Source organism: Oncorhynchus mykiss, chromosome 28 (assembly GCF_057628025.1).
Source record: "Oncorhynchus mykiss isolate SJ-2025 chromosome 28, ASM5762802v1, whole genome shotgun sequence".
NCBI lineage: Eukaryota > Metazoa > Chordata > Actinopteri > Salmoniformes > Salmonidae > Oncorhynchus > Oncorhynchus mykiss.
The window spans coordinates 34068652-34088411 of NC_143049.1; the positions used below are offsets into that span (position 1 = coordinate 34068652).

The 19760-nt window shown below is 41.7% G+C and overlaps 1 protein-coding gene across 1 annotated transcript in view; it reads left to right on the forward strand.

The window, feature by feature from the left end:
• The window catches only part of LOC110509029 (SERPINE1 mRNA-binding protein 1), a 28070-nt gene extending 9863 nt beyond the window's left edge, over nt 1-18207 (forward strand). The window contains exons 2-9 of the mRNA XM_021589970.3: nt 3410-3602; nt 9155-9298; nt 9434-9502; nt 9626-9703; nt 10413-10614; nt 14158-14214; nt 14414-14575; nt 16369-18207. Of these exons, the coding sequence (XP_021445645.2) occupies nt 3410-3602; nt 9155-9298; nt 9434-9502; nt 9626-9703; nt 10413-10614; nt 14158-14214; nt 14414-14575; nt 16369-16428 (965 nt within the window). The 3' untranslated portion in view covers nt 16429-18207. The remainder of the gene's footprint in view (nt 1-3409; nt 3603-9154; nt 9299-9433; nt 9503-9625; nt 9704-10412; nt 10615-14157; nt 14215-14413; nt 14576-16368) is intronic.
• The last annotated feature ends 1553 nt before the right edge of the window (nt 18208-19760 follow it).

Here is a 19760-nt window from a genome sequence, read left to right on the forward strand (position 1 = left end):
GCCGCCAGTCAGCCAGGGGCCGCCAGTGCCGTCAGTCAGCCCAGCGCCAGCGCCGCCAGTCAACCAGGGGCCGCCAGAGCTGCCAGTCTGCAAGGAGCTACCAGTCTGCAAGGAGCCGCCAGAGCTGCCTGTCTGCAGGATGCCGCCAAAGCTGCTAGTCTGCAAGGAGCCGCCAGAGCTGCTAGTCTGCAAGGAGCCGCCAGAGCTGCCAGTTAGCATGGAGCAGTCAGGGCCGCCAGTCAGCATGGAGCAGCCAGGGCCGCCAGTCAGCATGGAGCAGTCAGGGCCGCCAGTCAGCATGGAGCAGCCAGGGCCGCCAGTCAGCATGGAGCAGCCAGTGCTGCCAGTCAGCATGGAGCAGCCAGATCTGCCAGTCGACCAGACTCTTCCAGATCTGCCAGTCGACCAGACTCTTCCAGATCTGCCAGTCGACCAGACTCTTCCAGATCTGCCAGTCGACCAGACTCTTCCAGATCTGCCAGTCGACCAGACTCTTCCAGATCTGCCAGTCGACCAGACTCTTCCAGATCTGCCAGTCGACCAGACTCTTCCAGATCTGCCAGTCGACCAGACTCTTCCAGATCTGCCAGTCAGCCAGACTCTTCCAGATCTGCCAGTCAGCCAGGATCTGCCAGAACCGCCAGCCAGCCAGGATCTGCCGGATCTAACTACCTGCCTGAGCTTCCTCTCAGTGCTGTGCTACCCATCAGTCCCGAGCTACTTCTGTCCCGAGCTGCCCCTCTGTCTCGAGCTGACCCTCTGTCCCGAGCTGTCATTAAGAAGGGTCACCTATCTAGGGACGCTAAGGAGGTGGACTAAAACTGTTATGGAGTGGGGTCCACGTCCAGCGCCAGAGCCGCCACCGCGGACAGATGCCCACCCACACCCTCCCCCATAGGTTTAAGTTGTGCGTCCGGAGTCCGCACCTTGGAGGGGGGGTACTGTCACGTTCTGACCATCGTTCGTGTGTGTTTTCCTTGTTTTAGTGTTGGTCAGGACGTGAACTGGGTGGGCATTCTATGTTGGATGTCTTGTTTGTCTATTTCTATGTCCGGCCTGATATGGTTCTCAATCAGAGGCAGGTGTTAGTCATTGTCTCTGATTGGGAACCATATTTAGGTAGCCTGGGTTTCACTGTGTGTTTGTGGGTGATTGTCCTTAGTGTTAGTTTGCACCAGTTTAGGCTGTTTCGGTTTTCATTACGTTTATTATTTTGCACTGTTTGTATTTGGATTCATGTTGCTATAGTCACAATAAACATGGATCGCAATCTACACGCCGCATTTTGGTCCGACTCTCCTTCACACCTAGAAGACCGTTACAGTATGGAACACTTCTGGGATGTTTTATTTCAGCTCATGAAACATGGGACAAACGCTTAACATTTTGCGTTTATATTTTTGTTCAGTAATAGTTGCTTTTATTCAAACACATAGGGTTTGTCCAAATATGGAAAAATACACGTTTTAAAATTAAGAACCGATGACTCGGGTTGACCAACATTTTTGTTTTGTTGGGGACAGCACTAGATAGAACTCTACCTAATGGCCCAAATCAAAGTAGCATATGGCGATATCTACACCTACATGGTGAAATCTCCAGGTTTGCGTAAATATATAAATGCAGAAGAATATTAGAGCTGTTATTTGGACGGATACAGCTCACTAGTCCTTACTACAGGGGTCTCCAACAGGTTGATCATGAGCTACCAGTAGCTCGCAGCCCACCTATGAGTTGTTCGCCAAACAATTCTGAAAATACATGCCATTTTCACGTGTTCCACCGCAAACTTTCATAAATAAATCTCTAGTGTCAGACACCGCAAGCTCTATTCAACGCAACCTTTAGTAGAATGGCGCCGGAGAGGATGGCTGATGTTTTACGTGCTCTTTACACCACACACAGAAACACGTACAAAGCACTCCCTCGCCCTCCATTTTGCAAATCTGACCATAATGCTATCCTCCTGATTCCTACTTACAAGCAAAAATTAAAGCAGTGACTCGGTTAATATAAAAGTGGCCAGATGAAGCAGATGCTAAGCTACAATGTCCGATTTCAAATAGGCTTTACGGCAAAAGCACACCAAACGATTATGTTAGGTCAGCACCTAGTCACAGAAAATCATACAGCCATTTTCCAGCCAAGGAGAGGGCTCACAAAGTCCGAAATAGCGATTACATTAATCACTAACCTTTGATGATCTTCATCAGATGGCACTCACAGGACTTCATGTTACACAATAAATGTGTGTTTTGTTCGATAAAGTTAATCTTTATGTCCAAAAACCTCATTTGAAATTGGTGTTTTATGTTCAGAAATGCATTGTCTCAAACAAACATCTGGTGAAAGTGCAGAGCCACATCAAATAACAGAAACACTCATCATAAACATTGATAGAAGATACAAGTGTTAAACATACGAATACAGATAAACTTCTCCTTAATGCAACCGCTGTGTCAGATTTCAAAAAGGCTTTACAGCGAAAGCACACTTTGCAATTATGTTAGGTCAGCTCCTAGCCACAGAAACCCATACAGCCCTTTTCCAACCAAGGAGAGTGTCACAAAAGTCAGAAATAGCATTAAAATGAATCACTTACCTTTGATGATCTTCATCTGATGGCACTCCCAGGTCTCCATGTTAGCGTTTTGTTCAGAAATCCAAAGGCACAATGCGCACTCTCAAAACCAAGACGAAAAGTCAAAAAAGTACAATAAAAGATAGTAGAAACATGTCAAACGATGTTTAAAATCAATCCTCAGGTTGTTTTTGTCATAAATAATCAATAATATTTCAACCGGACAAAAGCTTCGTCAATGGTAAAGGTAAACAAGAAATGTGCGCTTCTGATCACATGCTTGGTTCATTGATGGAAATTTCCACTGTCCTCTCATTGAAAGCAGTGTACCTCCCTCATTTTTCAGAGTAAAAGCCTGAAACAATGCCTAAAGACTGGCCACATGTAGAGGAAGCCACAGAGCTCGTGAACTGGGTCCTAAGTCTTTGTATGGTGGATAGGCTTTCAATGGAAAAACAGGCTTTCAAAATAATAGTACTTCCTGGTTGGATTTTCCTCAGGTTTTTGCCTGCCATATCAGTTCTATAATACTCACAGACATTATTTTAACAGTTTTAGAAACTTTAGAGTGTTTTCTATCCAAATCTACTCATTATATGCATATCCTAGCTTATGGGCCTGAGTAGCAGGCAGTTTAATTTGGGCACGCTTTTCATCCAAAATTCCGAATGCCAAGTCGGCGCATGTGACAAATAAAATAATTTGATCAAAAAGTATTATTGAAAGAGTGGTGCTCATGTGGATTTTGGCTGCACCACCCTCCTAATTAGTTTCTGTAGTCATATCAGTGTCCACCTCTAAAGCCTCCATGTGTTGTTTTGGTGGCAGGTATCAGGCGGGTGGACCGAAGGCCAGACCAGCAGGGCCAACCTGGCTCCCAGCACAAGGCCGGGCAGGGCGAGGGGCGGCCCGCCGGCGAGAGGAGGCCAGAAAACAGGAGACCCCCACGTGAGCGGCGCTTCGATAAACCCATTGAGGACAAGCCCGACGTCGGAGAGAGAGGAGAGTTCTCTGCAGACAAGTGAGTAGTTGCTGTACTAAATGACAATGCTTAGAGCAAATGTTTTGTTCATTATTATTATCGTTGATGAAATATGGATGTCTTGGAATCGTGGGATAGAGAGATGTCCGGGACACACTGTATGCTTCAGTTTGTTATTTTTAAGTGTCAGGTGACACCTCCCCCTTTCACTTGGCTTTGACTGTAGTTTGTGCACACTACTAGCTAAAGCAATGCAAAAAAAAAACGGTCAAAATTCAAATCACACCTATTATCCTCACAACCTATAACCTACAGTGCCTTCAGAAAGTATCCATACAGCGTGACTTATCCTGCATTTAGTTGTTACAGCCAGTATTCAAAATGGATACAATTAAAAATATGTTAAAAAAATATATTTAAAAAACATGTTTTTAGAAATTAGAGTACATTTATTGTAAATTAAATAGAAGCACTTTTGGCGGCGATTACAGCTTTGAGTCGTCTGGGGGTATGTCTGTATCAGCTTTGAGTCGTCTGGGGTATGTCTGTATCAGCTTTGAGTCGTCTGGGGGTATGTCTGTATCAGCTTTGAGTCGTCTGGGGGTATGTCTCTATCAGCTTTGAGTCGTCTGGGGGTATGTCTGTATCAGCTTTGAGTCGTCTGGGGTATGTCTGTATCAGCTTTGCACATCTGGATTTGGGGATTTTCTCCCATTCTTCCTTGGAGATTTTTCTCAAGCTCTGTTAAATTAGATGGGAGCGGCGGTGAACAACAATCTTCAAGTTTTCCACAGATTTTCAATGGGATTCAAGTCTGGGCCACTCAAGGACTTTCACATGCTTGTTCTGAAGCCATTCCAGTGTTGCTTTGCTTGTCCTGTTGGAATGTAAATCTTCACCCCAGTTTAAGTTTTCTCAAATCAAATCAAATTGTATTTGTCACATACACATACAGCAGATGTTAATGCGAGTGTAGCGAAATGCTTGTGCTTCTAGTTCTGACCATGCAGTAATATCTAACAAGTAATCTAACAATTTCACAACAACTACCTTATACACACAAGTGTAAAGGAATGAATAAGAATATGTATATATGGATGAGCGATGGCCGAACAGCATAGGCAAGGTGCAGTAGATGTTATACAGTACAGTATATACAGTGGGGCAAAAAACTATTTAGTCAGCCACCAATTGGGCAAGTTCTCCCACTTAAAAAGATGAGAAAGGCTCATCATAGGTACACTTCAACTATGACAGACAAAATGGGAGAAAAAAAATCCAGAAAATCACATTGTAGGATTTTTAATGAATTTATTTACAAATTATGGTGGAAAATAAGTATTTGGTCACCTACAAACAAGCAAGATTTCTGGCTCTCACAGACGTGTAACTTCTTCTTTAAGAGGCTCCTCTGTCCTCCACTCGTTACCTGTATTAATGGCACCTGTTTGAACTTGTTATCAGTATAAAATACACCTGTCCACAACCTCAAACAGTCACACTCCTAACTCCACTATGGCCAAGACCAAAGAGCTGTCAAAGGACACCAGAAACAAAATTGTAGACCTGCACCAGGCTGGGAAGACTGAATCTGCAATAGGTAAGCAGCTTGGTTTGAAGAAATCAACTGTGGGAGCAATTATTAGGAAATGGAAGACATACAAGACCACTGAAAATCTCCCTCGATCTGGGGCTCCACGCAAGATCTCACCCCGTGAGGTCAAAATGATCACAAGAACGGTGAGCACAAATCCCAGAACCACACGGGGGGACCTAGTGAATGACCTGCAGAGAGCTGGGACCAAAGTAACAAAGCCTACCATCAGTAACACACTACGCCGCCAGGGTCTCAAATCCTGCAGTGCCATACGTGTCCCCCTGCTTAAGCCAGTACATGTCCAGGCCCGTCTGAAGTTTGCTAGAGAGCATTTGGGTGATCCAGAAGAAGATTGGGAGAATGTCATATGGTCAGATGAAACCAAAATATAACTTTTTGGTAAAAACTCAACTCGTCGTGTTTGGAGGACAAAGAATGCTGAGTTGCATCCAAAGAACACCATACCTACTGTGAAGCATGGGGGTGGAAACATCATGCTTTGGGGCTGTTTTTCTGCAAAGCGACCAGGACGACTGATCCGTGTAAAGGAAAGAATGAATGGGGCCATGTATCACGAGATTTTGAGTGAAAACCTCCTTCCATCAGCAAGGGCATTGAAGATGAAACGTGGCTGGGTCTTTCACCATGACAATGATCCCAAACACACCGCCCTGGCAACGAAGGAGTGGCTTCGTAAGAAGCATTTCAAGGTCCTGGAGTGGCCTAGCCAGTCTCCAGATCTCAACCCCATAGAAAATCTTTGGAGGGAGTTGAAAGTCCGTGTTGCCCAGAAACAGCCCCAAAACATCACTGCTCTAGAGGAGATCTGCATGGAGGAATGGGCCAAAATACCAGCAACAGTGGGTGAAAACCTTGTGAAGACTTACAGAAAACGTTTGACCTCTGTCATTGCCAACAAAGGGTATATAACAAAGTATTGAGATAAACTTTTGTTATTGACCAAATACTTATTTTCCACCATCATTTGCAAATAAATAAATTTAAAATCCTACAATGTGATTTTCTGGATTTTTTTTTCTTCATTTTGTCTGTCATAGTTGAAGTGTACCTATGATGACAATTACAAGCCTCTCTCATCTTTTTAAGTGGGAGAACTTGCACAATTGGTGGCTGACTAAATACTTTTTTGCCCCACTGTACCTATGAGATGAGGGTATGTAAACATTATATAAAGTGGCATTGTTTAAAGTGGCTAGTGATATATTTATTACATCCAATTTTTAATTATTAAAGTGGCTAGAGATGAGTCAGCATGTTGGCAGCAGCCACTCAATGTTAGTGATGGCTGTTTAACAGTCTGATGGCCTTGAGATAGAAGCTGTTTTTCAGTCTCTCGGTCCCAGCTTTGATGCACCTGTACTGACCTCGCCTTCTGGATGATAGCGGGGTGAACAGGCAGTGGCTGGTTGTTGTCCTTGATGATCTTTATGGCCTTCCTGTGACATCGGGTGGTGTAGGTCTCCTGGAGGGCAGGTAGTTTGCACCCGGTGATGAGTTGTGCAGACCTCACTACCCTCTGGAGAGCCTTACGGTTGTGGGCGGAGCAGTTGCCGTACCAGGCGGTGATACGGCCCGACAGGGTGCTCTCGATTAGAGGTCGACCGATTATGATTTTTCCGATACCGATTATTGGAGGACCAAAAAAGCCGATACCAATTAATCGGCCGATTTTTTTTACATTTTTATTTGTAATAATGACAATTACAACAATACTCAATGAACACTTATTTTAATTGAATATAATACATCAATAAAATCAATTTAGCCTCAAATAAATAAGGAAACATGTTCAATTTGGTTTAAATAAGGCAAAAACAAAGTGTTGGAGAAGAAAGTAAAAGTGCAATATGTGCCATGTAAGAAAGCTAACGTTTAAGTTCCTTGCTCAGAACATGAGTCTTCAATATTCCCAGGTAAAAAGTTTTAGATTGTAGTTATTATAGGAATTATAGCACTATTTCCCTCTATACCATTTGTATTTCATTAACCTTTGACTATTGGATGTTCTTTTTGGCACTTTAGTATTGCCAGTGTAACAGTATAGCTTCCGTCCCTCTCCTCGCTCCTACCTGGGCTCAAACCAGGAACTCAACGACAACAGCCACCCTCGAAGCAGCGTTACCCATGCAGAGCAAGGGGAACAACCACTCCAAGTCTCAGAGCGAGTGACTTTTGAAACGCTATGAGCGCACACCCCGCTAACTAGCTAGCCATTTCACTTCGGTTACAGCAGCCTCATCTCGGGAGTTGATAGGCTTGAAGTCATAAACAGCGCAGTGCTTGACGCACAACGAAGAGCTGCTGGCAAAACGCACGAAAGTGCTGTTTGAATGAATACTCACGAGCCTGCTGGTGCCTACCATCGCTCAGTCAGACTGCTCTATCAAATCATAGAGTTAATTATAACATAATAACACACAGAAATACGAGCCTTAGGTCATTAATATGGTCGAATCCGGAAACTATAATCTCGAAAACAATACGTAAACGTTCAGTATTTTATCTAATGGGTAGCATCCATAAGACTAAATATTCCTGTTACATTGTACAACCTTCAAAGTTATGTCATAATTACGTCAAATTCTGGCAAATTAGTTCGCAACGAGCCAGGCGGCCCAAACTGTTGCATATACCCTGACTCTGCGTGCAATGAACGCAACAGAAGTGACACAATTTCACCTGGTTAATATTGCTGGCTAACCTGGATTTCTTTTAGCTAAATATGCAGGTTTAAAAATATATACTTCTGTGTATTGATTTTAAGAAAGGCATTGATGTTTATGGTTAGGTACACGTTGGAGCAACGACAGTCCTTTTTTGCGAATGCGCACCACATATGCAACGCAGGAAACGCTAGATAAACTAGTAATATCATCAACCATGTGTAGTTATAACTAGTGATTATGATTCATTGATTGATTGTTTTATATAAAAGAAGTTTAATGCTAGTTAGCAACTTACCGTGGCTTCTTACTGCATTTGCGTAACAGGCAGGCTCCTCGTGAGGCAGGTGGATAGAGCGTTGGACTAGTTAACCGTAAGGTTGCAAGTTTAAATCCCTGAGCTGACAAGGTAAAAATGTGTCATTCTGCCCCTGAACAAGGCAGTTAACCCACTGTTCCTAGGCCGTCATTGAATATAAGAATGTGTTCTTAACTGACTTACCTAGTTAAATAAAGGTGTAAAAAAAAATCGCCGTCCAAAATTACCGATTTACGATTGTTATGAAAACTTAAAATCGGCCCTAATTAACCATCCATTCCGATTAATCGGTCGACCTCTAACGGAGGCCACAGTTCTCTATACTATCGATACTATAGAAATTGTTTTATATCCCAGATATATGCCTCATTACAATTCTATCTCAGAGATAGTTCCTTGGATTTCATGGTATCGTTTTTGCTCTGACATACACTGTCAACTGTGGGACCTTATATAGACAGGTGTATTTCTTTCTAAGTCATGTCCAAACAATTTAATTGGCCACAGGTGGACTCCCAAGTTGTAGTGGCATCTCAAGGATGATTCTAAAGAAATTGGATGCACCTAAGCTCAAGTTGGAGTGTCATAGCTAAGGGGTGTGAGTACTTGTTACATGTTTTTAGTAATTGTAGCAAGTTTATTGAAAATGAAATACAGAAATGTCTAATTTGCATACAATATGTAAATTAGATATTTATGTTTTTCATTTTCAATAAATGTTCTAAAAACATGTTTTCAACTTTGTCATAATGGGGTATTGTGTGTAGATGGGTGAGATTTTTAAAATTTTATTTCATCCATTTTGAATTCTGTCTGTTAGACAACAAAATGTGGAATGAGTCAAGGGGTATATGACTACTTTCTGAAGGCACTGTATATATCTTTGCATGTTTTTAAAAAAATGTTAAATAAAGTCGTTTTCATAGTTCTGAGCTGCTCATTCTGTATCTGTGCTGCTTGATGCTGAGCCTGTGTGTGTGTGCCTCCTTAGACCTTTCGTAGACCGGCCCCCCAGAGGGCGTGGCGGCGGCCGAGGTGGGCGTGGTGGACGGGGCCGGGGCATGGGCCGGGGTGACGGCTTCGACTCCCGTGGCAAACGGGACTTCGACAGACACAGTGGCGGCGGTGACAAACCGTGAGTAATTTCTGCTCCGAGTCCTCAAAGGACTAGTGGTAGTGATGGTCTTTTGGAATGATTAAATCTTCAGATGCTCTGTGATTAGTGGTAGGATTGGTGGAGCTTTTGGTTTCCATTTTTTCCCCTCAACAGTCAGAAATCCGAGGAGAAGCGTGGCGGGAGTGGCTCTCACAACTGGGGGAACCCCAAGGACGAAACAAGGTTGGTGGTTCAAACAATCATTACCTACTCAAATGAGATGACCATTATGTGTAGGCAAGGACACAGGTCCTTTGTTGATATTGACTGGTTTGTTCCTTCGCTGTGTTGAATTTCTGTTCCCAGTGGTGATGCTGAACAGACTGCTGCCCCCGAGGGAACCCCTGAGGGAGTGGAACACCCCCCTGCTGACTCTGAGAACAAGTGAGCACCTTCCTGGACCTGTTCAGTTAACTTCCCTGCACACCTCAGTGCAAAACACCCCAGGACTGCTGCTCTGCCTGTAAAACAGGACAACCAACCCATTTCGCTCCGTTTAATTTCACCTTTATTTATACATATACAGTTAAAGTCGGAAGTTTACTTACAGTTTAGGTTGGAGTCTCATGACATCAGTCAGGATGTTAAAGCTTGGTCGCAAATGGATCTTCCAAATGGACAATGACCCCGAGCATACTTCCAAAGTTGTGGCAAAATGGCTTAGCCCTGACCTCAATCCTATAGAAAAATTTGATGGCCAGAACTGAAAAAGTGTGTGTTGGCAAGGAGGCCTACAAACCTGACTCAGTTACACCAGCTCTGTCAGGAGGAATCGGCCAAAACTCACCCAAATTATTTTGGGAAGCTTGTGGAAGGCTACCTGAAACGTTTGACCCAAGTTAAACAATTTAAAGGAGTCTAATTTTTTGCCAGTGAGACCTGTTCTTGGAGTTAACATCACTGTACTGGTTCACTATGGTGCTGCATTCATGCTGATTTGTGCTGCTCTCAACGTTCAATTCATCCCGTGGTCCACAATGCAAGCAGCCCTACAGTTAATCTAGAAGAAATCCAAAACAACAGAAATGTGAAAGCTAACAGACAATGTATGGTAATAGCTTTCAAATAACAAATGTGTCTCTGTCTCCTACAGGGAGAACGAGGTGGAGGAACCAAAGGAGGAGGGCCCCAAGGAGATGACCCTGGACGAATGGAAAGCCATGCAGGACAAGGAACGCGCCAAAGTGGAGTTCAACATCCGCAAGCCCAACGAGGGTGCCGACAGCAAGTGGAACAAAGGTTACGTTCTGCACAAGTCCAAGAGCGAAGATGTCAGTGACGAAAAGCTGAAAGACGTAAGTGACACAAGCAGACAATATATATATATATATATATATATATATATATATATATATATATATATATATATATATATATATATATATATATATATTTTGCTTATCTATAGTTGTGCACTGCACTGTTAGGTATGTTATGATATGTTTTGCCATTGTATTTGGTTGTGTTTAGGACTGTGATGGTCATGGAATTCTGGATGACTGTAATTGTCCAGCCAAATGACCGCGGTCTCCGTAATAACCGTTCGAATAGGAATATTTTAGTATTATTATTATTATTATTATTATTGTAAAAAAAAAATTGGGCCCACATTTTCTGCTTTCCTCCGCTCCTGACTGCATGGCTGCCATAGAAATATAATTAATAGAACAGGCATCCCTATTCAAGCCAATGAAGGCATAATGGGTGGACTGGCCGTTACAAGTGTACCTATAGGAGCAAAGCAGGAAGTAAAAACAGGAAGTGTACCCATCAATATGTGCTGTGATTTGTAATTTACATGACAAAAAATATATTCCATAGCCACCTCAGTTATCATTGGAGTGAACATTCTACATTTCCATGGAAATGATTGCATTACAATAGCAGGCAGCCATTGCCAGTGTACCCATGAGTTTACCATTCAACTATATGGGCTGAAGGAGTCAATTGAATGACCAGATTGTCTCACGTTCAACAAATCTGATCTAACAAAGTGGACATTTGTCAAATCCTTCATGATTTATGTAATGGAACAGGCCACTGTGGTTACTTAAATCCGATTTGGATATATTTGGAAGTTTTCGCAGCAAAACATGTAGAGGATGTCCCTTTTTTAGGTTTAGAAGAAGTGCCTGCTAAATGCTAACTCCCGTTCATATAAGCTGGTTAGAACAGCTAGCATACAGAAATTAGTGGTGGTAGTTTTAACTGTAATGCAGTTGACTAGTAACGATGACATGAACATGTATTGGGGTTGACATCCATACAAGCATTATAAAATTATTTTTACCTCAACATAGTGTAAAACACACGTGTAAACAATAGCCTAAATGCAGGCTAATGTTGTTGGGGGGCAATAGGAGACTCGGGATTTTTCTCCCAAGGCATTTCCCCCTACTCGTTTCCATGGCAATTCCATTGTTTTGGTCGAATAGGCTGTGCGTTATTCCGCCTCCAACGTTCTAATTTACTTCCGACCGGATTGATGACTTCCGGAGCGAGTTCTGCTATTGTTTTTATCATTAGCTTACTAGCTATCGTCAATGCATTTCTGACTGAAATAGTTCGCAGTGTTCATATTTCCCCCCAGTCTTTGTCCCAAACATTTGTCATTACAGCGTAAAGACGCCACTGTTTATCATCTGGATACAATCACAAGAAAATGTTTTCTAAAATGTTTCCATTCTAGGAACCTCCAACTTACCTTATTCCATCAGCACACGAGTTAGTAGGTTTATGGAACTCTAGCCCATCAACCGGACCTGGCTTCACACCCTAATTAACAAGGATTTACTGTTACATTGGCTGAATACTTTTCAGGTGCATTTTTTTATTTAGATTGATAGACTCACAAGTGTTCTTGGCTTGTGCCAACGCTGTTCTGTGTCTGTGCAGCTGTGAACTGGTGGTGCAGCAGGAATGTTTAGTTGAGAGTAGTGCGCTGTTTGGTAAAGAAGGGCCACCAGATGATTGCACAGAGCACTTCCTGCAACACAGGAGCAGTGGCTTTGGACCACCGTCACTGATACGGAGTGCTTTTAACACCATCTGTGAAGATAAGTGTGATGGAAGACTGAAGTGAGAAACAAGAATGATGCAGCCCATAAATAACAATAAACATAGTAGTGTCTAGTCTTCTTAACTAGGGGCTCATTTAACTATACAGGAATACATTGTGTTTCAGTAACAAAACTACCAAACACTGCATCAACCGATCTTTACCAAATATCCTGTTAAGTGGGCAATTCTAAATTGGGATTGGGACCCATCACTAATATCTATCTACTGATAAGATTAAACATTGACACTGTCTCCAACACATTTTGACCATGATGACAGTGTCTCACAGGAGATGTTTAACAAGGTCCCTAGTAGCTATCTATAACCTTTCCCTACTCTCATGCTGTGGGGCTTTTCACTCTTCCTCATGGACCTGTGACACGCAGCCCTCACGGTGATCTCCCCTGTCATTGTATCTTTGTTAGATACTGTGTGGAAGACATGAATAACAATTATTTTTAGTTAGCAAATATAGCTAGCAAGCATAACTTAACCAAGCTAACGAAAATACACACATTCTCAGGTAGATTCTGTCAACGTTACATAATTTTACGAAGTAACTAGCTAGCTACAGTTAATAGTTAAATTAGCTAGCTAATGATTGTAGCTAGCTAACGTCATATCTGTCATTGACTTGGTACTCACCTTCATAGTTATCTATGTAGCTTCCTATATACATCTTGAACCCCTTTTCATTCTTGCTAGCTGGAGTCTCGGAGGCTGATGTAACAATTTGATGTACATCATTAATATTCATTTGAGGCAAGTCCTGAAGACACCTAGTAAAAAAAACTGCGACATAGTGGTAGTAACGTTATATCGTCCATAACAACTAGACTGACCGGAAGTGTGCCAAACCGATAGGAAGTGTGTTTAGAACGTTCGATCATGGAATGTGCATAAGGGCTATTGACCTCTTTACTGCATCTATTGCCAGGGTTAGAGGTTCCAAGCTCCTTATATTCATAGTTTGCTACATCACCTGGCTTGTTCCAGCAAGGGCAACAAAGTGTCATCACGTTGTTAATAACCTGTCTAGGACACAGGTTCCGCTAACGGAACCCCCCCTATGCTGCCCCCTATCCCTAATAGGTTTAGAGTCCATGTTATCGCAGAAAGTCTTCAATCAGCTGTTCATTCCCCCCTCCCCCAAAAAACACAACTAGGGCTGTCACAATTACTGTATAACTGACGGTAATGGATGAAGACTGTCATGAAAATAAAATATCTATATATCTGTCTATATATATATATCTATATATATATATATATGTATACATGCGTCTTCATCCATTACCGTTAGTTATACAGTAATTGTGACAGCTCTAGTTGTGTTTTGCATATTTCATTAAGTTTTCAGGTTGTATTTGAGAAAATTCTGTGTTATTTACATTTAGGATGTGACAGAATCAATTAAATAATTTGTTTTTTAATTTCAAATCAATTTGATTTCAATTTAAGTTACAAAACATTTTCAGATATACAGTACTCTACACAGGTGATATTGGTGAACTGTGTCATTTCAAGTTTTGGGAAAAAAGTTTTAAGCCAGAAAGAAGTTTGATGATTAATTCCTGTCAACAGATCAATACTAAACAATCTGTAAGGTAAATAACTGTGGTGGTCTGTATTTTTTGAATGTATTTGCCAACAAAAGGGCTGATATAAACCAGATAGTAATGTTAACCAGCTAACAACCCTCCCGAAGAGGCTATGTCATTACAAATGTGACTGAAGTGCTTATCCTTCTTGTTGGTCCTTTCTCTTGGTTGTTGCAGAGACCAGCTGTGATTGATGCTCCGGAGATTGAAGCAGACACAACCTCTCTGTTCAAGGTGCCTGTTGTTTCACATATTCACCCCTATACAATTCTGATAAAACAACCCTTTATCTACACACTCATACACATTGGCATAGTATATCAAGAGATAAATTATGTCAAACAGTAGTTAGCATGTTGGCTATTTGAGTTGAGATGGTTGCTATCAGTAGTCTCTGGCTAAATGTAAACAACGTCAACTGTTCCCCCATAAGGGCAATCCTGACGAAGTTGGCCCGGACCACCACTTCCGCAAGCCCGCCAATGACATCACAGCCCAGCTGGAGATCAACTTTGGAGACCTGGGCCGGCGCGGGCGGGGGGGAGCCCGTGGAGGAAGGGGAGGCCGCGGTGCGGGAGGAGGCCGATCTGAAAAGGTAACACTAATTGAGGCTCTTGTCACTGAACACAAATAGATGTAAATGTTGATCACAAAACGCTATGGTTACTAGGGTTGAATATTTTCCAGGTATTGTACAAATGTTCCATCCCAAGAATAAATCACTTTTCTCCCAGGTAACCCGGTATTTCCCTCCAAAACTGGAAGTGGCATTATAAAGCATATAAATCTGGATTTGATTATAGCTTTGATCAGCATGAAAATTCTAACCTGATGCTCCCTGAACCTGATGAGACATATATTAAATACATTTAATATACATTAACCACATTTAATGAACCGAAGCCCAAAAATGCCCAAATGATTGTGCCATTATCCAATACATATATGATATAGGCTACTGCACATTACGCACGACAGAAAAACATAAAAACCAATAGATGTAGCTAGCTATATGCTCTGTTGGGTAAATCAATGAATCTAGCACCAGTAGGCTAACCTTTTTGAGTGCGAACTGTATTACTGTACTGTATAATACTGTTTTATACGGACTGGAATTACGCACATCGTTCAAACCATGATAAAACAGAAGAGAACATGTGATTCTGGTGCAGCACAAGCGGTCTACAAAGTTACAAGCTACTGAATTTGATTTTAATTTTGAAATATAATAGGGCCTATTTGTATAATTAGTAGGCTGACGCATATATACCTTTTATAAAATTTCCCCTAATGTTATTAGCCTACCTCCTCTTTCTGTCTCTATTGCTTCATTCCTTCCTCGCGCTCAACAGTTAAATTATCGTCATCATTCTAATGTCGTCTTTTAGTAACGTTGGACTAGAATTAGATGTAGAAGGCTTTCCCTTCTCTTCACAAAGATTGAATGCTTCCGGGTCTGAATAAATAACTGCTATAGCTGACCGCCATCGTGTGTTCGCTCTTCTATCAAACTATCCGTGAGTTCTCTTGGCTGCTGTATTCAACAAAAAAGAGCTTCCGCTCCTCTTCTAAAAAATGATGTCCAACAAGTTGTTCTAGTCTAGCTTTTCCTGCATGGAACTCCAAGAGCTAAGGAACGTTTTTTAAGGAGAGGCTAGCGGAGCACAGGTGGACTGCGTATTGCGCAAAAGACAGAGACAGAGAGTGCTCATGCATGCACTGATTTAAAGCAACGATATTCGAGTGATAGGCTGTTTTTAAAACTCTGGAGAATTAAAAAAAATATAATCTTTACAAATAAAAAACAAGGAGACCCCCGAAAGCCAACTGAAGATGGGTAAATTAGACATGCATTCGGTCTTAATATTACTGTAGTATGCTGTAGCAAATTTAGGCCTAGGTCACAAGAAAAAAAGTTACCAAGATGAGATGATAGGTCTACATGCATTGAGAACTGTGCTCCATACAGAGATGGGCTGTCTGTCCCCACCCTGATTCATCATGCACAGTCCACAGAGAAGCCAGATTTACACATTGCATATATTTTAATAGTTCCGTTTCATGCCTTGGTGTTCATATAAATAATTTACTAGATTACACCAGTTTCTCGCAGTAATTTTTCCTGGGTATAAAGGGAGGGGTTTTGGTTGGTACATTTCGGTAACCGGGTTCCTACCATTCAAACTTTATGGTTACTGACCATATAAAGCTGTTTTCACTGACCACAAAAAGTCAAATTGGGTGCTCAAGCTGACTGTGATCATTGTTCTAATTGTTGTGTTGAGTTGTGTTGTTCATGTAGTACCTCCCAATCCCTACTGAACACGACCCAGTATTCTCTGATTTTGTATAATAAATAAAAAAATCTCTCTCTCTTTTTGTCCCCAGCCGGGTGGAGTGTCGGTTCCCAACGTTGACGACCCAGAGGCCTTCCCAGCCCTGGCTTAATACTCTAGCACCACTACCAGCCCGCCCCATCAGCCCCTCCGGGCATTAGCCCCGCCCCTCCGGGCCCCTCCTCTACGAGGCTTGCATGCTTACAACTTCTTCAAGTATACGAGAAAAAAAAGACTGTCATCACACCTAAGGACTGAAATTTTAACCTGTTTTTAAAATGACAGATAAAAAACAAAAAAAAGCGTAAAATGGACATCTCTTGTTGAACTGAAGCAAATTATTGGTAAAAGTTTTGTATTTAGAGACATGATAGCAGGGATGTTTTCATACAGTATGTTTCTTTTCTTCAGATATTATGCATACTTCATGGATATTTTTTTTGTATTGCTGCTTGAAAAAATGCATTTCAGTGTGTGTGTGTGTGTGTGTGTGTGTGTGTGTGTGTGTGTGTGTGTGTGTGTGTGTGTGTGTGTGTGTGTGTGTGTGTGTGTGTGTGTGTGTGTGTGTGTGTGTGTGTGTGTGTGTTTTAACCCCGAGGCTTTGGCTGGCTTTTCCTCATGACTTTATCTGAATATTTTGGGGGATCATCTTAGACAAGCTTTTATTTTGAAAGGGTGACTTTTAAGTCATGTATTACTCTGATGTTAAACTCAATACATTTGAGTACCTTTGTACTAAATCTTTTACTGTGTTTTAAAAATGTACCTGTATTCTAGTGACCCCTTGAGCTTAATATTCTTCTGCTTGTCATGCAGTGAAAGTGAATTTCCTTTATTTTCCTGTTGCTCTTATTTTTCTCGACCAGTGGTTCATGTCCCTGGTCCTTAACTGCCTGTGTCTTCAGGGCAGCCAGGGTCCAAATGTATTTCTAGGCTGGTCCTTGAAGGTCGTCCAGGCTTTACTACTAGTAACCATAGGACCACTATACGAATATATTGTATTTTTTTGCGTGACCAAATCTTTGTGTGTTTGTGCGTGCATGCATGCGAAATTGATTGGGTTCACTGTGAACGTGAACAATAGTTACTTTAAGAACTTAAAGAATTCCCCTGTCATCTTCCGGGCACTTGACCACAAGTTCAAAAGCAGCTCTCTTTTGCCTGGAGTAGTTGTTATTTCTGAGAACATAGTTGTTTCATACTAGGGAAGATGGTCGACTGTGCACATATCTTGTTTCCATCAGCACCAGTACTCTGAAACTTGTTTATTTTTATTTTTTTCCCTCGTTGATCATCTTTGCTGTTACTGTTCTATTATTGTTGTTGTTATTATTATTATTATTATTATTATTATTACTACAGCAGCACTACTGCATAATTTGTCTGAAAGAAATGGTCCGTTCAATGTGGAGCAAATCGAGTGCTACAGAATGTATGACTGCTAACCTTGCGTATAGTCATCTGTGTCTAGCATTTCCAGTAGAGGATTTATTTGACCAAAGTGGGTATACTTCACACCACCGGATGGGACAACGGCCCCTAATAACTGCTGGAGCGGAACTAATGGAATGGCATAAAACACATGGAAACCATCAGTTAGATGTATTTAATTCCACTGATTCCGCTCCAGTCATTACCATGAGCCCGTTCTCCTCAAGCTGTCACCAACCTCCTGTGCTTCACACATTTGGGTTGGGGAAGAGGTACATTTACGGGGAATATTGTAAGTGACTGAAAGCTTTATATTACAGTGCTCTGGAAAGACTTGCTGGTAATGCACTGACACAGGTGACTGGCGCAAGCCTTTTGTAGGACTGTTTGAGCCACTTGACGGTAGACTTCTCTGCAAACATCCCTGTTCTAATAAATTACTTAAGAGGTGTTAAATGTATTCTGCCCACGGAAGTGAGTTGTGTGAAATTATTACTGTGATTTAAAAGGAAAAATAATGGACTATTGCTTTTCTATGTTCAAGCTGTGTGACGTTGGCATTATTTCAATGTTATGTCCATAGAGATCCTATTAAATTACTGTAGGAGCTATGTTATAAACCCTCAAAGTTCCATAATGGGGTCAAAATGGCAGCCATCTTGGTCATGGGGAAATCCAAAAACCAGTCTAGTTGGAATGAATGGCAGTAGAGGCATAGGTGATGCATTTCCTGATTTTACTAAATGCAGGAAAATAAAAGTAACGCATGTGATTATATCAGTTCTAGTCAACCTAAAATATTATCAAATAATAATAAATATGGTTTATACAGGTTGTAATACACGTTTTCAGTATAAATATAATCGAAAATGTGAACAGACAATAATGTCTCAGATTTTTTTTTCTTTGAAAGCTGTGAGTGCTATTAAATGAAAAAAGTATGTGGACAGCTCTTCAAATTAGTGGATTTGGCTATTTCAGCCACAACCTTTCCCGACAGGTGTATAAAATCGAGCACACAGCCATGCAATCTCCATAAACAAACATTGGCAGTTGAAAGGCCTTACTGAAGAACTCAGTGACTTTCAACGTGGCACCGTCATAGGATGCCACTTTTCCAACAAGTCAGTTCGTAAAAGTTCTGCCCTGTAGAGCTGTTCTGATCAACTGCAAGTGTTTGTTATTGTGAAGTGGAAACGTCTAAGGGCAACAATGGCTCCAAACTCCAAACAATGGTTCCAAACTGCCTCTGGAAGCAACATCAGCACAATAGCTGTTTGTCGGGAGCTTCATGAAAGGGGTTTCCATGGCTGAGCAGCCGCACACAAGCCTAAGATCACCATGCGTAATGCCAAGCGCTGGTGTAAAGCTCACCACCATTGGACTCTGGAGTAGTGGAAACACGTTCTCCGGAGTGATGAATCACGGTTCACCCTCTGGCAGTCCGAACGGCGACGTCAGTGCCCAACCTCAATAAAGCTCTTGTGGCTGAATGGACGCAAGTCTCTGATGCAATTCTTTATTTTTACATTTTTAAATTTCACCTTTATTTAACCAGCTAGGCCAGTTGAGAACAAGTTCTCATTTACAACTGCGACCTGGCCAAGATAAAGCAAAGCAGTGCGACACAAACAACACAGAGTTACACATGGGATAAACAAACGTACAGTCAATAACACAATAGAAAAATTGATATACTCTCTAGGTTTCTTCCTAGGTTTTGGCCTTTCTAGGGAGTTTTTCCTAGCCACCGTGCTTCTACACCTGCATTGCTTGCTGTTTGGCGTTTTAGGCTGGGTTTCTGTACAGCACTTTGAGATATCAGCAGATGTACGCAGGGCTATATAAATACATTTGATTTGATTTGATATACAGTGTGTGCAAATGTAGTATGATTAAGGAGCTAAGGCAATAAATAGGCCATATTGACGAAATAATTACGATTTAGCAATTAACACTGGAGTGATAGACCCGCAGAAGATGAATGTGTAAGTAGAGATACTGGGGTGCAAA